General features: G+C 42.2%; 1 protein-coding gene across 2 annotated transcripts in view; it reads left to right on the top strand.

The window, feature by feature from the left end:
• Positions 1 to 7,981: 7,981 nt before the first annotated feature.
• Positions 7,982 to 19,126, top strand: part of ANKS6 (ankyrin repeat and sterile alpha motif domain containing 6) — a 45,021-nt gene continuing 33,876 nt past the window's right edge. For both annotated transcript variants that reach the window (XM_082752812.1, XM_082752811.1), the window contains exons 1-3: positions 7,982 to 8,534; positions 11,742 to 12,241; positions 16,298 to 16,342. In XM_082752812.1, the coding sequence (XP_082608938.1) occupies positions 8,134 to 8,534; positions 11,742 to 12,241; positions 16,298 to 16,342 (946 nt within the window). In that variant the 5' untranslated portion in view covers positions 7,982 to 8,133. The remainder of the gene's footprint in view (positions 8,535 to 11,741; positions 12,242 to 16,297; positions 16,343 to 19,126) is intronic.

Below are 19,126 nucleotides of genomic sequence, written 5' to 3'. Positions count from 1 at the left end.
CGGAGCAACCCGGCCCGGCACCGACACCCGCACCCGGAGCCCCCGCTGACTCCAGGGGCTGTGAGGGGTAGGGAGGGAGCGGTGGAGATAGGCCCCGTGCTGCTTGGTCGAGGCGCTGCGGGTGTAGGGTGAACCTTGCTGGGGTGTGGGGAGGGGATGTGGTCACCCCAAAGCTGTGTGGTGGACACGTGTAGGTGCCCCCGGTGAGGGAAAGTTAGACTGGCACAGGGCTACCATGGGCACAGCGAGCAGCTTTGGCTCATGGGGATCACCAGGTTGGCCCCAAGGCTTCCAGGAGGGTGACTAGGGACATTTAGTGCCTAGTGGGACTAGGAAGAGCTTTGGGGTGGAAGGAAAGAAGCCTGTTGGAAACCAGGCTTCGTCAGCTCCGCTGCCTCCAGAGCAGCACGTGATTTGACAAAAATGAACGGAAAATGGGCCAAGAAGCTGTGGGAGTTAACGACAAGCTCTTTTTTCACTGGAGAAAGCAGTGCACTGTGTTGAAAAACAAAGTCTTCTAACGTGACCTCATAGATAGAAATCCGGAAGACAAGTGAAGTCCTGAACTCACTATCCAGATATCAGGCAGCCCATCCCATCAGGTGACAGACCCATGGAATAAAGCAACCACGGCACTTAGTCTGAGCTTTGAATTTATTTAATACTCAACATCCATTCGGCTTTTTCATTTTACCCCTTAATGGCATTTAGCCCTCTTTGTTTAAACTTAAGCTCCTGAGGCCATGCGATCACATGAAAATTTGTGGTTTTGCTGTTGAAAACAAATAAGGCGTAATACAGCTGATGCAGTTTCTCTCTCAAGAGCAGCAGGCAGCTGAAACTCTGTTTTTGAGGTGTTATTTGCACTGTGCCTTTCACAAAGAGGTGTTTGTCCTCTGCTTTTGGAGGCCTATCAAGCTCAACCCAGCCGAGGACTCTGGCCATGCCTAGGAGGGATGCAGCAGTGTTAGGTGTGCTCACCAGCACTGCTGAGGAGTGAATGAAAACAGTGCTGACACTAAGCAAAGGGAAAAGCCTGGTCACTACCAGACAGGGTCATAGCATGCGGTTATGAGCTATTTCTGATTTTTGAGGCTAACAAATAGTACATGGAACAACAAACGCAGAGGCAGACAACTACACTCTGGAGGCCTTGCTCTGGACAGAAGGTTGCTGAATAATAACAAGTCACCCTGATGCTGGAAAAAATCAATCAATCAATCAATCAATCAAGGAGTTTTGGTGGATTTGACGATGAGTGTGTATGTATAGATATAACTTAATAGTTTCTTATCCAGCAATACAGTTGTCTATTATAGATAACTATATATACATAAAATCTAGTTTCAAATTATATTTACATGTTGCAATAAAACTTAAGCTTTATAGTAACAATGTATGTGTATGTAAAGATGCTTTGCAGCCAACTTTTAAATACCAACATGCTGGATACATTGTATATTCTAATACACACAGGAAGCTGTGTCTAGCTAAAGAGTTGGGTGGCACTAGTAACTGCATGTCCCTTGATTGATTACATTGCCTTGTTGCTTGTCAGCCTTCCTGAATAAAGGAAGCCCAACTAGCATCCTTTGTATTGAGTTTATAAGCAGGGGTTTCCCTAGTTGGAAACTAGGATGGTGGAGGGGCAAACCCTAAAGATGCAGGTGACATTTCTGGTGCATGCTGTGGGCATAGGTTTGGTTGTTTGGAACAAATAGTCTTGGTTTCTCCCTTTGTAAGAGACTGTAAATTACTTAGAAGATGGTAACAAATATTACGCATGAGGAACCAAACAAGGCTTTCTTGGAATGAATCGAAGGAAGAGTTCTTCCCAAAAGGAATTATTGGGGGAAATTCAGAACATGTAAAGAGCAAAATTCAGGGCTGAGATTTTACTAAGGACAGTGGGAAAGAAAACAGGAGTATTCTGCTGCAGAGGTTAATTTTACGTATTAGAACAATACAGAGGGTGCACAAGAATATGATTACATCACTAAAACAAGTTTGGGGTGAAAAAATGGGAAACCGAAGATGTGAAAATACTGCAAGAGGCATCCTGTAAGCAGGATGCTGTCAGACAAGATTGTTGAAGTAGATAACCAGAATAGGAAGAAAGGACTTGAAACAAAGGTAGGAGGAGACCATCAGCTTTCTTTCATGGAGTCATAGAATCACTGAGGTTGGAAAAGACCTCTAAGATCATCAAGTCCAACTGTTAACCTAATCCTAGTGTTAACCTAGCTGTTAACCTACCTTTCACAGCAGTAGAAAAGGTGACAGCAGGTAGGACACTATCAGAAGCATGCTGCCCTGCCTTGTGGTCGGCTCTCAGTAGTAATAACACCATTAAGCCTAGTAGCTGGGAAGGTTTTCCATGATCATCATTGCAGTGAGGTTTGGAAGTAATGCTAATAAAAAGCAGTTCCCTGAGGGATGATGTCCAAGCACATAAATCTGAGGAAACTCAGCAAGAGAATAATAACAGAATAAGAACAATAACAGTGCTAATGCAAAAAAAAATGATTGAAAATAAATCAGTTGCATTCAGAAATGAATCTGGATGAGATACACAAAAAAAGTGAAGTCAAAGACACTTTATCTCAGCCTTTTTTAGAGTTTGTACAGTTTAATTAAAATGGGGAGACTGAAATTTCTGGCTAAAATACCCAAGGTGTAAAGACTTAGGGAAAACCTCTGCTCTGAGTGTAAAAATAAGCCCCAGAAGAAAAAAAAAATAGAGCATTAATAAGAGTTTCCTACTATCCACAAAGCTTGCAACAGCATTTTAATGGAAAAGTTACTTTTCAGAAATTCTATCGACTTTTTCAGATTTAATAACAAAACAATTGGTTTTGAGATTTTTTTTTCAAGATTTGTAAGAATAGTGAGATGTAAATTCAGTTACTTTAGCATTTTCAGTTATAAGTAAGTAGAGTAACCGTACAAGTAATATAAAATCTATAATTGCTTATCAGGAAGATCTAATATACCCTCAATTGTCAAAACAGAAGGTCAGTGGAATAATACATTTGAAAAGTTTATTTTTAAAAAGTGTAATAGTATTTTTTCACAATACAGGAAGAAACAAAATATTGACTAAACCTTTCAAAAAGCAGTCAGAGATAAAACTAAAAAACAGTAAGAGAAAACTACAGCATGTAGTTGTCCACAAGAATTTATATTAGAATAAATATAATAGCTGAAAGTAAGGGTGTATCTATTGCTCAGTGGAATATTCATTTAAGTTGCAGACAATATTTGGTTTATATAAAATACATGAGCTTGTTGAAGGAATTTGTCTACAGACAATGAAAATTTAAAGTACTAAGATAAGGTGAATTATTTTACATGTGCATTAGTATTAGTGGTTATTCTTCTTCCTTTATAGTGATGATATGCAGTACAGAAAAAAAATAGAGGTATTAAATTTTGCCAATGCTTTAAAACTTCCCTCATCCAAAGTTTTCTTTTTACAAGATTTTTTTTTTTTTTATTATTTTTTTTTTTATTTGTTAGATCTGTACTTTTAGTCAAAGCAAAATTACAGAGTGGAAGTGGGGTTTGGAGATGTATGAGCAGATAGAGACTACATTTTGAATAAACTCAAAGTTCAAATAGCTCCCTAAATTCATACTTTCTGGGGAAAAAATACCATGTATCATGCTTCAGAGTAATACTTCTAGTTTTAGTAACAACCAATGTTAAGGTGTTCTCAAAAAGAAAAAAAAAAAGGGGGGGGGGGAAATTATCAGAGTAGTATGGTGTACAGATACATTGCAGACAGATAGGAAATTTGTTCACGGAGAAGAAGATTAAGTCGAGTTATCAAACATACATTGGCAAGAGCTGTGGGTCGGTGATGTGTCATTGTTCACAGTCGCTTTAACTGGGCACAATGCAGCATTGCCCTGCAAATAAACTGCTCCCCCCAACTCCCACCTTGGCAGCTTATTCTCTCCTTTGCCAGGACAAGTGTGCCTGTCTTTTTTTAAATGTTATTTCATTCATTTTTTTTTGACCAGTGCCACGGATATTTTTATTAATATTTATATATTGAAAGTGTCATTATTTCGTGCATTTCATAGTGCAGGCAAAACATGGGATGGGATGGGTGCTACTTTCCCAGCTTCAGGTCTGTGCAAATTTGGCCTGGGTGCTGAGGTCCTTTGTGCTGCAGCAGGAACCCCAATTTTACAGGGTAGCCTCTATGTCAGGAAAGAGCCTGACTGTGTAATGAGCAGGCAGAGGCAGATCATATCAGGAATTTAAACAGGAGGAAGAACAGCGGGTATGGAGGCCTAAAAAGTTAAAAACACAGACTTGATGAGTGAGATAGAAACCATCAGCTCTTTCAGGCATCTTGTACCAGACTGAAGAATGAATGCTGTGTAATTCTGATACTGACAAGCCAATAAAAACAGACTGATTTGGTGGATGCTGCTTGTACAAGACCTCACCTGTACTGGTTTGCAGAACACAGTGTGTGTATAGGTACATACATGTACATGTATATACGTAGACATATATATGTATACATACACATACACACTAACATATCTAAAATACTTTGTTCAAATGACCATGTGCAAGCCAGGATAGCTTACAGATAATAAGGATGTGCATGCCAAAGGCATCATTCAGTATATTGTTTGCTATGGGTATGCGTTGTTCATACACACATTTCCTTTTTTAAATAGAAAGTGTTGACTGTAGACACTAGAAAAGATCCTACACATAAAGGAAGTCTTGGCTTGTAAGCTTGAGTATCAAAAACTACTGGAACAAAACTGCAGTTCTGTGCACAGAATATGGTATGACAGGACGTGCTATCGAAGGGACTCTTTGAGGTCTATTGCATTTGGATTTTTCTTTGAAATTTGTATGAGTGGATTTTTCATAAATTCTTGTGGGGCACAGTAAATTGAAAAACTGGATTCCAAACAATTGTTGAAAGTTTGATGAAAAATGTGGCATATTCAGAAACATGTAAGTGAAGTAATTACAAAGTTACAGCAGCTGGTTATAGAAGACAAAGTGGAGACCTGTTATATATATGTCATGATTAAAATTCTGATCCAAGGACTCAAGGAGAAACTGAGTGGTGGAATTAGCCGTAGTCATCCCATACTGTACCATCCATCCCATACCATTTTTTTTAGTAATTTTTTCAAGGTTGTTTCTGCTTCTGTGTCTGAAAGGACCAAAGTTAACATTTATGAGTCTCATGATACTGGAGAAGTATCTTCTTTTCTCTGATGACATTTCTAATATAGGTCAACCTTTTTTAGTAAGAGATGAGTATCTTCACACAAGACAGATGCTAAAACTTTCATTTTTTTTTTTTTTTTCTCAGAAGTATGAATTTCTTGTGATTCACATCAGTAAGATCTTTCAGAAGAAAATAAGCCTTTTATTCCTTGAATTGCCATAAAAATAAAGCCATCGTATTTGGGGATTTGAGGTGCCATCATCCCCAGACTCATAATGAAGATTATGACTGAGTCAGCTATCTGCAGTTTTCTGGATTTTTTTTTTTTTTTGAACAGATTCATTGACTATTTGCATTTTGTCCTTTCTGAGACATTTTTTATGATGCAGTCTTTTTTAATTTTTTAATTCTGCAGACTTCCATATTGCGTGACCCTGAATGATACATGAGGTAGAAATTTGCTCAGGTATCGTGGTGTGAGGACATGCCCATTTGTATTATAAGCTAGTACTACTGTAAAAGTAACCACATTTTCTGTCATGTTATCTGGGCAATTTGTAGTTCTACATCACTGCACGCTTGCCATATTATAGTTATTTTACTAGCTCCACTGGTGCATTACATGCCCTAATGGCTTCCTAGGTTTTGTTTTGCAAATGAGGAGCTCCATCTCTTGCAGAACAATGGCTCTAAGTTTATTTCCTTTATGTTAGATTGTATTTTAAGTAGCTTTAATTAAGCTTATATTGGCTCATTTATCTCCCTGCTGGTGTTTAGATATCACTCACAATGGGGACTTCTGTTGGAAAAGGTTCACAAGTGTTGGCCTCACATGCCTGTTCTTGACTCATCTGTTCTGCTTCCTTGGTGTGCCTGCTCTTTTCCTTGCACTTTTCTCATTGAAATCCAACACCCACTTATCCAAATGAGCACATTGGTGGCATGAAGGAATTCCACGTGAAAAGCAATGTGTTTTTCAGTGACTGGACAAACCAGACGCAGATGCCTTCCAAACCACCAATGCACAATGTGTACTTGAGAGCCTTGGTTTTGTTTTCTCCAACATTCTCTTCTATCCTAAGCTTTCTCCATTCTCCTACTCCAATGACCAGTTCAAAAGATTTAGGCTGTTCTTTCATTGCTGAAGAAACTAAATTGTGCGTTTCCCAGAGCACTTGGTAATGCATCACCGTAAGAATATTTGATAGCACTTTATTCATTTCAGAAGAGATCTGATTATTACCTGATTCCTATCAGCGACAGAAATCACTGTGTGATCACACCTCTATAAATGCCTAGAAGAAATGACTGAAGATAGCAAGGATCATCAGATAACAACAGCAGAATTTAGCATAAAGAATTTCCTCTTTTATTTTGTAAACCCCAACAAACATCTCCTGTTGCTTATGAGTTTCTTCAAAGAAGAGTTGCATCTTTTGCTGCTAGGTTTCTAATTATATTTGTGATATGTTTGTCTGGAGTTTCAAACCATTAGTAGAATTTGATAGCCTGATCATCAGCTACATAACATAAGCCTGTATGATCAACACATTCAGCAGCTTATCTCAAAAAGTTAACTGGAGAGATCCTGTCACTAATTTGACTGTATCCAAGCTTGCACTTTGATATGGTAAGTATGACCCAGTTTTCTTGAATCCTGAATAATGTATTGCATTAATCACTCTTGTGATTCCTTTCTTCCAAGCTCTGAAATCTTGCATGAAATTAATTACACCATCCAGTTTTATTCATCATGGTGAGTTCCTCACACTTCTGTAGTGTTGAGAGTGGTTTTATTGGCTAGACCAACAGTTTGCCTAGCCACATATCTTGCTTCTGCTGATGGCCAGCATAAACACCTTTGTGCTTATGGATTTTTTTTTTTTAAACAAAAATACAAAAATACATGTTTTACATTGTTTAATGTATATCTATAATGGAGGAAGCATCACTATTTACCCTGTCTAGGAATTTGTCCTATTGTCTCTGTGAGGATAAATTTCCAAAGGTGTAAGTAAGTCATTTTTTTCCCTGCTGTGAGCAGTACTCTCTCAGAGGATGGGTATAAGTGGCCTTACACAGTCAGTACTTTTTTTCTGGAGTCTTTCTTGAAGTGCAGCTTGTTAGGCCCTTTGCTGTGATGGTCCCGTGATCTGGATTTACCAGTGGATCAGAGGACGAAAGCCATGTAACATGGAAAGTATGGGTGCCTCTGACTAAAACCAGTGGATGGCTTCATTTTAGTGACACCTGGCCCCGTAGCGTCTCCTAATTCACTCTTCCCCAAACCTCCACCATTATAACAAGTGCTGTGTTCTGCCCTTGAAGTGATGAGCTTTAATAGAGACCAACCTGGTGGAAGTTATAGAAGTTATAGGGGGATGACTCCATATTAAGTTAACCAGTTAAGTGTGGTTTGGGAGTTGTTTCACCAGAGCTTCATTTTTTTTCTCAGTTTAGCTGTTGTAAATCAATGTAAGCTGGAAAGGGTGCCAGGCTACCTAGGAGGCTGAAGGTATAGAGGGGAGACTTAGAAACAAAAATCGGAGTTCTATGCTCAGAGACTAGCTGCTGGGCGCTACTGGAGTGCAAGGAGAGATTAGTTTGGCAACGACTGGGCTCTGTAGCACACAACTGTATCGAAGGAGCCTGTGAGGGAGGGCAGGAGGAGGCAGGAAAGCGCCGCCGCCATCCCCAGCGCCCCGCGGGCAGCGGCAATGGCCGGGGCCGCCTCTTTGTGTGGCAGCAGCGCGAAGATGGCGCGGGGGCCGGCGGCAGCGCCGCCGCCGTGAGGGGCCGGCGCAGGCCCTCCTCCCGCCGGCCTCCTCCCCTCCTCCCCGCCGCCTTCACAACGGCCGCCGAGGGCCGGGGGCGGCCGGGCCGGCCGGGGCTCGGTGCCGGTGCCGCCGCTGCCACCGCCGATGGGGGAGTGCGGGGTGCCCCCCCAGGTGCAGCTCTTCCTCCGTGCCTGCGAGCAGGGCGACTGCGAGACCGCCCGGCGCCTGCTGGGGCTGCCCGGCGGCAGCGCCGAGCCGGCGGCCGCCTCCGCCTGCGGCAGCGAGGAGCCGGCGGAGCCCCGCGGAGAGGCAGCGGCGGCGGCGGCAGGGGTCGTCGCCACCCCGGTGCCGGTCGCGGTCCCGGCAGCAGCCGCCGCCGTCCCCGTCCCCGTCCCCGTGGATTGCACCGACGAGGCCGGCAACACCGGGCTGCAGTTCGCCGCGGCGGGCGGCCACGAGCAGCTGGTGCGGTTCCTGCTGCGGAAGGGGGCCTCGGTGCAGAGCAGGAACCACTACGGCTGGAGCCCGCTGATGCAGGCGGCCAGGTAGGGGCGCACGCTTCACCCCCACCCGGGGGGCTCCGCCCGCAGCCGCCGGGCCCTGCTCGGGAGAGCGCCCCGAGGGGCCGGGCACCCACCTGCTGCCCTCCCCGGGGGGCAGGAGGGGCTGTCGGGGGCTGGTGTGCACAGGCATCCACCCCAGGTATCGAGGTGTTGGAGCTGGGCACCCCTTGGTACTGCCAGGGTGAAGCCAGCGCCCCAAAGCGCCGAGGGGTCACCCGAACCCCAAAACGCTGCATGCACATCCTCCCTTCTGCATAGGAAGATCCGTGCAAAACCCCTGCCTGGCTTCTGTCCTTCTTCTCTTAGCCCGACCTATTGGAAGATCGCCTCTGGTTTAAAATGGATTGAACGAAGTATCAACAATTCGTTTTGCTCGCCTCTTCCTTATTTTCCCAAAGGGCTCGCTGGAGGATATGCAGAATCATTACTTTGGGTATTAGTGGCAGAGCTGGGTTGTTTTCAGTATCGTGCCACTCTCGTGTCACTCACCGCAGAGCTACGGATGGTTCCAGTATTGCTAATGCTGGGGTGTGTGCTTATCTCGATGTATACAAATACCCACTGGGTTTACACGCTTTGCAAGGTTGGGGGGCAGTGCTCTACTTTGATTAAATCAGTGCTTAATTGAGAGGAGATTTTTTCTTTTTCTTTCATAACACATTAAAATACTTGGAAGAAAAAAAGTCTGTTTGAAAGTCAACATTCTCTTTTCAATTAAAGCCCACAGAAAGTTCCCAAAGAATGAGTCACACAGCTGGTTTTCCAGTAAGAACAAGGAAGACAAGGTTCAGCAGTTCTGTTATTTTACAAAGGTTAAAAAAAAAAAAAGCCCCAAAAACACTCTTAGATTTTTTTTTTCCTTAATGAAAACTTTACCCTTATTCTCTAAAAACAATAAACTAAATCACCATAGTCTTCTAATTGTTTTAAAGAAATGACTTGCTACTATTTGAAACGTATGATAAATATTGAAGCCTGGAGAGAAAGCTTAAAGTGGGAGAACTTTTTTTTTTTTTTTTTTGTAATGGATAACTTAAAAGGAAGTATGACTGTGCGAGCATAGGTTTCAAACTATGTACATGTTGAATTTTCTGGCTGTGTTTAGTTCTGTTGAAATTTGTGAGATAGTGTACATGTATAAGAGTAATCACATCTGCAGAGATTGCAGGATCTGCTGAAGTGGCACAGTGAAGGCTACGAGGGCAGACTCCTCGCAACTTGACAGTCCCTGGAAACTTTCTTCTGCAACTTTGTTTGCTGGAAAGAAGCTAGGGAGTTTGTGTCTCGTGTCTCTGTTAGTAGTTAGTAGCATTCTTGGGGATTTCCTCAAGTAGCGTTTGTTCTGTTTCAGAGTGCAAAAGCAGCTTTCAGGAGCAAAGTTTGGTTGTGTTAAATACTGCACAAGCATATAGTAACTTATGACAGCTACAACAAGCAGTGCAAAAGTATGCATCTTGTAAATGTAGTGTTTATTAAAGCGTGGGATTACTCCTCAACTGAGGAGGGGTAAAGGGTTACCGTTTTCTCACTGTGAGCAAGCTGGTTGGAGGTATGAGGTATGGTAGCAGGGGGCTGCAGTGGTGGCCTCTGTGAGCAGAGCCCAGCAGCTGCCCCATGTTAGATCAGAGCCAGCTCCAGCCGTCTCCAAAAGGGACCTGCTGCTGGCCAGAGCCAAGACAGTGAGAAACACTGGTTGGGCCTCTGGGAGAGCAGATTTAAGAAAGGAGGAAAAACTGCTACACCACAGCAGCTGGGAGAGAGGAGTGAGAAGCAGCCCTGCAGCCGCCCAAGGTGAGTGCAGCAGGAGGGCAGGAGGTGCTCCAGGCAGGCAGCAGCAGTTCCCCTGTAGCCTGTGCAGAGGCCCCTGGTGGAGCAGGCTGTCCCGCTGCAGCCCATGGAGCAGATCTCCATGCTGCAGCCCCCCTGTGGGTGGAGGAGCTCCTGGTGGAGCAGGTGGATGTGGCCTGAAGGAGGCTGCGGCCCATGGAGAGCCCCCGCAGGAGCAGGCCCTGGGCCGGAGCTGCAGCCCGTGGAGAGGAGCCCCCACAGGAGCAGGGGGTCTGGGGGGAGCTGCCGCCCAGCCGTGGGAGACCTGTGCTGGAGCAGTTTGCTCCTGGGGGATGGATGGATGGACCCCGTGGGACGGAGCTGTGTGGGAACAGTTCCTGATGAGCTGCTGCCTGTGGGAAGCCCCCACAAGATCAGTTCGGGAGGGACGGCATCCCATGGGAGGGACCCCACATGGAGCAGGGGCAGGGAGTGATCATGAAGGAGCAGCTTTAAAGATAAAGCTTTAGGGACTGACTGCAGCCCCCATTCCCTGTTCCCCTGCTTCACTTTGGGTGGAGGAGGTAGAAAAATGTGAAGGGTTGGGGGAAGGTGTTTTTAGTTTCTTAAATATATAGTAACATTTATTAACTATATAAATATATACCTAATTTCCCTATGCTGATTCTATGATCATCATTTTGCCTGTGATGATAACTGAATGATCTCCCTGTCCTTATCTCAACCTTTGAGCTCTTTGCATCATATTTTCTCCCCCTTTCCCTTTGAGGAGGGGGAGTGAGAGAGCTGTTGTGGTGGCACCCAGCTGAGTAAAACCACCACACGTGGCTACATGGCTTGCATGATTGTCTTTTGCTTACCGACAAATTACCAGAGCCTCTTAGTCAACTCGTGTCAGAGCAGTGCTGCTGGTGAAACCAGTGTCAGAGTCCAGGTTCCCTGAGGCATTCTGCATGCGGAGAGCTCATCTGGTACCCTTGGTGTTGAGATAAGTTCAGCTTCCTTTATGACAGCAGTGGCCACTCGCTATATTTTTTGAGCTTCATGAGCACATCACAGTTGCCTGTCTTCATTAAGCCACCTTCTGTTCTGGAAGTTGATTTTTTTCCCAACTGCAAAGCAAGAGGTGGTGCAAATGCCTTTTATATGGGTATGGTCACTGGTGCATGTGAAACAATTTAGGAAGGTACAGTCCTCTAGTAAGGCGACCATGGTCATGTTCAGTGATGTGGGCATCATCTCATATAGTAAGTATCTCAGTCTTTTCTATTAGTCAATAACGCTGAACTGGTAACAAATTTTGCTGTGTTTGGAGTATGACTGTTTTCAGAATGTGTCAGAAGCCTCTGCCATCTGAGGTGTTAATTCTCTTTTTTCCCTTTCTTCTTTCTTCCTGTCAAGGTTTGGGCATCTAAGCGTGGCTCACATCTTGCTGGAAAATGGTGCCGATCTCAACGCACAGAATAAGTTGGGAGCCAACGTCCTCACAATGGCCTCAAGAGGTGGCCACGTCAGCATGGTGAAATTGTTACTGGAATCTGGAGCTTTTGTAGACAATTACGACCATTTTAGCACAAATGTGCTTAACAACAGCAGAGACGACCTCCCTGATATCACTCCACTGATGGCGGCTGCTCAACATGGACATGAGGCAGTAGTACATCTGTTACTAGACTGGGGAGCTGATTGCAATTACACTGTGAAGACTATGGGCTGGAGTCCTTTAATGCTGGCAGCTGTTAGTGGAAAGGTGAGCTTGGCACAGCAGCTCATGGAGAAGGGTGCCAATCCCGATCACCTGAATGTACTACATAAAACACCTTTTGAAATCTCTGTTGGCTGCAAACATAAAGACATGAAGGACTACCTGGAATCTCTCACAACGATTAGACCCCAGGCAGGTATGGAGCATTAGTTTTTTTGTGTTGATTTCTTGGAGTTTTGATTGCGTATTTGAAAATGGAAGGTGTTACATTGTATGTACACCACATTCTTTAAGATTTGTAACTAGGCTGAAAATGTTGGAGCAGGTATACCTATCTTGGTTGTGAGGCAGGAATGCTCAGCTTCAGCAGGTGTCCTCCAGGTTAGCACATCAGAATTCCCATTCTGCATTAAAAAATGTTTAAAACATTTAAAAATGTTGTAATGTTTTCAATGTGTTGTTTTTTTTTTTTTTTAAACCTTTAAAACATGTGAGATAGGCACTCATTTAGGAAGAAAATTAAAAAAGGCCTACTTGGTAGGGGCCTGAAGAAGAGACACTAGAGAAGAGAATAGGATATCAAAGAAAGGATATCACAAACTTGGAGAAAACTTTTAAAAGAGAAAATCTTGAAAACCTGCCTTGTAGTGAGAGACTAAAAATGTTCCATCTGCCTAGTTTCATGAGGTGGTTAAGAGAAGTGATTAATAAAGCTTCCACATTAAGGACAGGACATCTAGTACTTGAGGGTCTTTTTGTACAGCAGACAAAGGAAAAAGCTGCAAGTTCAAAGTCAGAAGAATTTGAATGGGAAATAAGACAGCATGCACTGCAGTGAAATTTGGACCTGGAATGACTTAGAAGAGGTGTAGAAACCCTGACACTTGCAATCAAGGTTGAATGATTTTCTAAAACTTATCATCAGATTGTCTTTGCTATGTGTCATGTACAAGGTCTGTGATATGCAGAAAACCAGATTAGGTTAATCTGATGGTTTCTTCTGGCCTTAAGCTCTCAGAGGGTGTGAAACCTTCTCAGAGCCCTTTGATAGTGGACTGTGTAGTATAAGAAAATGAAGTATTAATGTGGATGAATAATAAGTTATCACGTGCTCTACTTTTCTGATCCTTGAAGGAGAGGGGAATACTTAATTTCAGAACTTCATAAAATTTATAAGCAGCCTTTTCCACTCAAGCATCGATGTGCATGTTCACATATGCACAAGTGTGCACACTCACTATGCTAATTTATGTAAAAAAATTAGATCAGAAGTACATCATTTTGATGCAAATCTCAAGTAAAATGAATTTCAAAAATGCTGCTTATATGGTGGTTTTAATTCTGCACTGTAATGAATGCATTATGTGCATTGAATGAGATAAGGGAAGAGATAAACAGTCTATGACTGTGCAGTTAATGAATGTGTGGTCTTGTAGCTTTAGCCAGGAGAGTTTAAGGATGTAAGAAATCCAGATTTTTGTAGACATATAGTACCTTGTGCTGATGATCCAAAGGTTTCGGAAGATCGGAGTGAACTTTGTTGTTACTAGTTATTTTCTTTTTGAATTACGAAGAAAATTTGTATTCTGTTGACAGCTTTCTGTATGTACGCTTGTAGGATTTTCATTTTTATTGAAGGTAAAGGTTAAAGCCTATTTGTTGTCACCTGTTCATTTCAAATACTAATGATTTTTTTTTTAATTGTACTTATTGTTATATCTCTCTAATTTTCTTCCAAATTAACTTAGCTTTTTTTGCTATCTGGTTCTATAGAATAATGTTATGATTGGCTTATGCTAGTTTTGTTGTGGTTTTGCTTCCTTTTTCTTCTCCAGAAATTTGTTTCTTTACTACAGAAATGTATTAAATCTGTTCATGAAGTCAGGCAGTTTGGTCTGGACATTGTGTTGGACATCTGAACATCAGGAAGTCATTTCAGAGACAGAGGCCTTATTCTGTATGTGGCTGAGTGGGGACTCTTCAAGGTTTTTGTGCTTCATGATGCAGACTGATGCTGGGAGAGATTTAACTAGAGGCTTTGGAAAAGCAGTGAGGCAGGCATCTGGTTTTCCAGCTTGAGAGTTTTCACTATGAACTGTAAGGGTAGGACTGGCCCTAAAACAAAGCTTTCCCAGGTGCTACCACCCATTCAGCCATGGTGGCAAAAAGCCTGCAGGGTATGTTAGTCCACTCTAAGCTCTCAGCCACGTGTGATACCCAAAGAGGCTTATGCAAATCATAGCTAATTATTTTTCTGTTACACTGTAGCGTAGCCATACCCACAATCCCAGTCTCCTATTTAAAGCTTGTTAATTTTTATTTAAATTGGGTGTTATTCCTGCAGGTCAAGCTTCCCTTGTACTTTAAGACTCAGAACAGAAATCTGACATTTCCTTCTGCCCTAGAGAAAGTTTGAACTCACCCAAATATTGACTCATAGGTTAAGTTGGAGCAAGGGCTTTCATGCAGCCAAGCTACCAGGCAGAACTGTCTGACTGAAGGCGTTCGCTCATGATCAGCCTCTAACAGAAACCTCAGTTGCTTACAGTAGGCAGAATCAGACATCAGGGGGATTTGCTAGTGCAGTGCTTTATATCTTGCCTGTGCATTTGCATGTAAGTTCTGTGCATGCAGAGTTGGCCTGATGCTGCTGGAAAGTCTTCTATGATCATCCAACTTAAAGTATTGAAGAAGTCTGTTTAAACTAGATGAGTGGACCTGCATTAAAGCAGGTGAGTGTTCCTGCCACCTCTGCTGAGGGCGAGTTTCCATCAGCAGTAAGGTAGTAACTAACTGGGATGGAGAGGAGGTTAAAAATGTTGAGATTCCACATAAATTTCTGCATCACTATTTGGCCATGGCTTTAGCCTCCTCTAGCACTGGAATCAGTATATCCTGGGGAAAACAAACAAACAAAACCAGATCCTTTCTCTCCTGTGGAAGGCGGCAGAAAAGGAAATTGTCTTCTGAACCATTAACTGTGACCCTATATAGATAAGGTGAGTCGCATCCTAAATGAAAGCATCTCTCTCCTATGGGCTGTTTTCAGTAATAAAATCAGAACTGCCCCCTGACAGCCTGGGTGTTGCCTGTGTCTTCTGGCACCTCCTCGTGGTCTCCTGCTCCCCGAGGCAGTGTCTCTTCCAGGCTTTGCACTTTGCCAAGTGTAGAGTCCTGTCCTTTCTTCAATTAGTCTTTTGAGATCTATTTTCCAACAGTGAGTTCATACATAGTTCCTTCTATAAGAGCAGTTTCTTAATTAGGAGAAAACATAGGACCCACAGCTCTGGTTCCTAGTCTTAAAATAAGAGTTTTTCATGTTTTGGGGGGGCTTTTCAGCAACTGTTTTTTGTTCAACATTTCTAAATGACTTCCTTTAAAGTCAAGCCATGAACATGAACCTTTTCTGTTTTACCAAAAATGACAGAATCAGACCCATGAGACCTCTCAATGTCACTTGTTTTCCTACAAATCTGCTCACCCCATTGGCTCTGTAGTGGCAGTAATGCTTTGGAAGACAGAGGAGGGTACATTTTTCTGGCTTGAGTGGAAGGTGCAAAATATGTCACTATTTTTTCCTCATTGTACATAGTGCCAACCCTTTCAAAGCACTGGGAAGGCACGTAGAATGAAAGATCCTTCACTCAAAGTCTTACAGTTGTAATAATTACAGTTCTTTTTAAGATGATGACCATCTGGGAGCTGAAGGATCTCTATTAATGCACAAAAAAAACGTGTATTTGAATCATCAGTATTATTTTTGTGACCTTCAAAAATTAGCTTGTCAATATTCAAGAGGAAGTAAAAAGGGAGCATCTTACAAAACTCCTTTTGAATCCCTTTCCCAAATAGTCCTGTGTTATTCGAGTGTTTGCTGTTGTACAGAGAATTACACCAGACCACAGAACTGTGCTGTGGTTCTTTCATTGATATTTAAGTCTTCCAGGCAGGAAACAGACGTTTCCAAATAAAATTTCCTGATACAGAATGGAAGTTGAAAGGCAGAGGCAGTACTGGTATGTTACAGTGTGTAGCCTTATCTCTGCACAGAGAGCCATACAGGTAAGTCGTTGTTCCCAAAGGGAATAAACATCTGTGCTGTCTTCATTCTTAATAAATGCCTGTGCAAACATCTTTTATAGTATATTTATGTATATATTTTTTCTATATATCGTATATTTTTTCTATAAAATTTTACTAGATTTTTTTTGCCTTTTAAATAACTCTTAACGGAAATATTTATGTTTTTCAGATACAGAAAAGAGGCAACCTGACATCTTCCATGCTTTGAAACTGGGTAAGTACTGACAGGATTTTTCCATCATGTCTGGTTCTTGCAATTACAGAGTACGCTTGTTTGCTAACATGGGAAACTGACTTGTGTTCTGTTTTAACATGCAGCTACTTTTTTCTTTCTTTTTCATTTTAAAGATACATTTATTTCTGTATTTTATTTTTTTTTACATTCCGATATGAAAAAGTCGTTATGAGCTCCTTGTCGTGCCCTCCATGCCACAATGGTGTGGTTTAGTAGTTTCCAAGACCACGCTACCTTTAACATGATTTTTTTTTCCTTCCTGGTAATCTTGAAGTATGAAAATAAAGCTGGCAAAAATACACTGGTCTCTACTCTGTATGAACATTTTCATTGCTGTTTAAAGTTGCTTCAGGAAAAGGGCAATTGTCTCAAATCCTGCACGTTCTTTCATGACTAGGAGCGACTTTTCAAGAGCACACAATTGATAAATCTGTTTTGTGGCCAGTGCCATCCTGTTGATGTAAATTTGATCCAAGCAGTGACGGGTTGCACTCCTGCTGAATGGCGAACTGCTTTCTGGTTACCTATTTTCCTGGATCTTCTAGCATAGGAAAAGGTGCTGAAATTATGGGTTTGGCCTGAGTATTGCCATCTGATGGCATTGGCTTGGGAAACAAGACTATTCGCTTTCTGCTGAGGTTGCTGATAATGTCAGAGATCAGAAACTTTACCCCGTTGGCGATCTCTTTGACAGCTTAGAGAGGTTCAGTCTTTGAACTTTATCCGATTCCTGCTTTCATAGTTGGTGTTTTGCCATGTAAGTATGTTCTGAACTGTACAATAGCACCTATAGCCCACCATCAGCGGTCCTAGCTACATGGACAGAAAAAAAAAAAAAAAGAAAAAAGTCAAAGCAAAGGATTTGATGGATTTATTTAATATCATTTCAAATAAGGAAAGAAATCATTCTCATATGAGGTTAAATCTTACATCCTATGAACTCATGAGAGGTGTCCCATGAGACCTATGAGAGTCTCATAAGGGTCTTTCCCCAGTCAGCCTTTCCTTACTTGGGGCCAAGACGTTCCAGGCAGCGAGGTGATGTTGGTAATACAGCCTTGTGGCTGTAGTAATACTGTGCTGTGTAACAAAGCTGTGCTGTCTGTGTCTCTGGCAAAGAAAATCTGATCCATAGAAAACTGGCTGTACTCCTCTGGACTGTGATGTGTGTATGTAGAGTAAGTGAACATCAGGGTTCAGCACGACTACCCCTCATTCTAGCTTTTTTGTCCATGTACCTGCTCCTACCTGTAACATAATCATGAATGCTCTGATGAGGTTTATCTTCTTGCTTTCAGTGGGGAGCTGCAACCTGGAGGAGAACTCTGAGTTAGTACCCTTTTGATGGACTTTTGTCTTTTTTTTTTTTTTTAATTTGTACGTGGATGACTTTGTGAAGGAAAATGCCACTGTTTCTCAGCATCTGTCCAAATGGATTTCAGCAACACACCTTTAAATCAACAGTTATCTTCTAACTTTTATTCTTAATGCATTCATTCCTGTTGAAAATTCAGAGTTATATTTTCATAATGGTCAAGCCTGGCCCTAGCATCGAGATCTAATCCAGGGTTTGGTACTGCAGCTTAACAGTTGCTTTTTAACTAAGCATCGTAAGTCACCATCTCAGAAACTTTATGGCTTTTGGGGCTAACAGAACTGGAAATGGGCAGGCATAATTGTGAGGAAGAAAGAGATAATAGGTAGCAGTAGTGGGAGTTCAGCCATACATGTCAATTCTTCACAAGTAAGCTGACAAAACTTATTCTGGAAAGCCTCACGTCAGCTACATTTTAGAAAGTTCAGCCATCCTTCTCATACCTGTGTGACTTTTGGTTTGAGATTTAAAAGCATGAAATCTGGGTAGGAAGGAGTCAGATGAATATTGGTCAGTGTGCTGCTTTTTTTTAGAATACACAGCTGTGGATGGCAGCATTGTTTAAGAAGACTTTGCTAGGTTAAGAAGTGTCCAGGACAGAGTTCAAAGTCAATTCTGGAGTCTCTGTATGTTCCAGGGTTTCTGTTTAACACAGTTTGTGATGCAGTTCTGTGTTTAAAAAGCTACTTGGTGTCTTTTACTAAATTGGGACATGGAAAATGAGGTCTGTGCTTTTCTTTCCCCTTCCAAGAAATTAGATGATGAGTGGGGGTGGATGCTAGTTTCAGTGCATGCATTCAAGTGCCTGCAGTGTTTATCTGGAATTCTGTCTTTCCAAGGAAAACGCTGACACCAGTGAGTGGGTTGAAGGTAGTCCATGCCATAAAGCAGTTTACAATTTGAATTTTTTTTATTATTATTATTTATTTTTATTTTTAAGCATGGGAATTTTTGCATTTGCATGGCAGTTGACAGTCTGCTTCTTTTTGCCGCTGTTCCTGCAGTGGTACATATTCATCTTTTTTCCTTCTTTGGTGCTTTTGTCTGCTATGTGACATCAAAAAAGTAAGGGAGCTGGGCAAATCTAAGCCCTCTGCTTAGGATTACCCTGATGGACCTTGACTACCTCAGACATTTTTAAAAAGTGCTTGTTCCTACCTTTATTAAGATTTAGGAAAAAAAAAAAAAAAAAGAAAAAAGAAAAAGAAAAGCAACCTAGCTAAAATGCGTTTGGCGGCATATTTTGCACTGCTTTTTGTAGTCTAGACAAGAACTCGGTGACTGCCAGCCTCTTTCATCTGGAAGCTTGAATGTTAGGTTTACTTTTTAAAAAAGATGACAGGAATAATGCCTTACTCTTGAGGAAGGAGTAGGGAAGTTTTGCATTG

The sequence above is a fragment of the Aythya marila genome (assembly GCF_965140915.1).
Source record: "Aythya marila genome assembly, chromosome: 2".
In the NCBI taxonomy this organism is placed as follows: domain Eukaryota; kingdom Metazoa; phylum Chordata; class Aves; order Anseriformes; family Anatidae; genus Aythya; species Aythya marila.
This window is presented reverse-complemented; position numbering and strand designations above follow the sequence as displayed.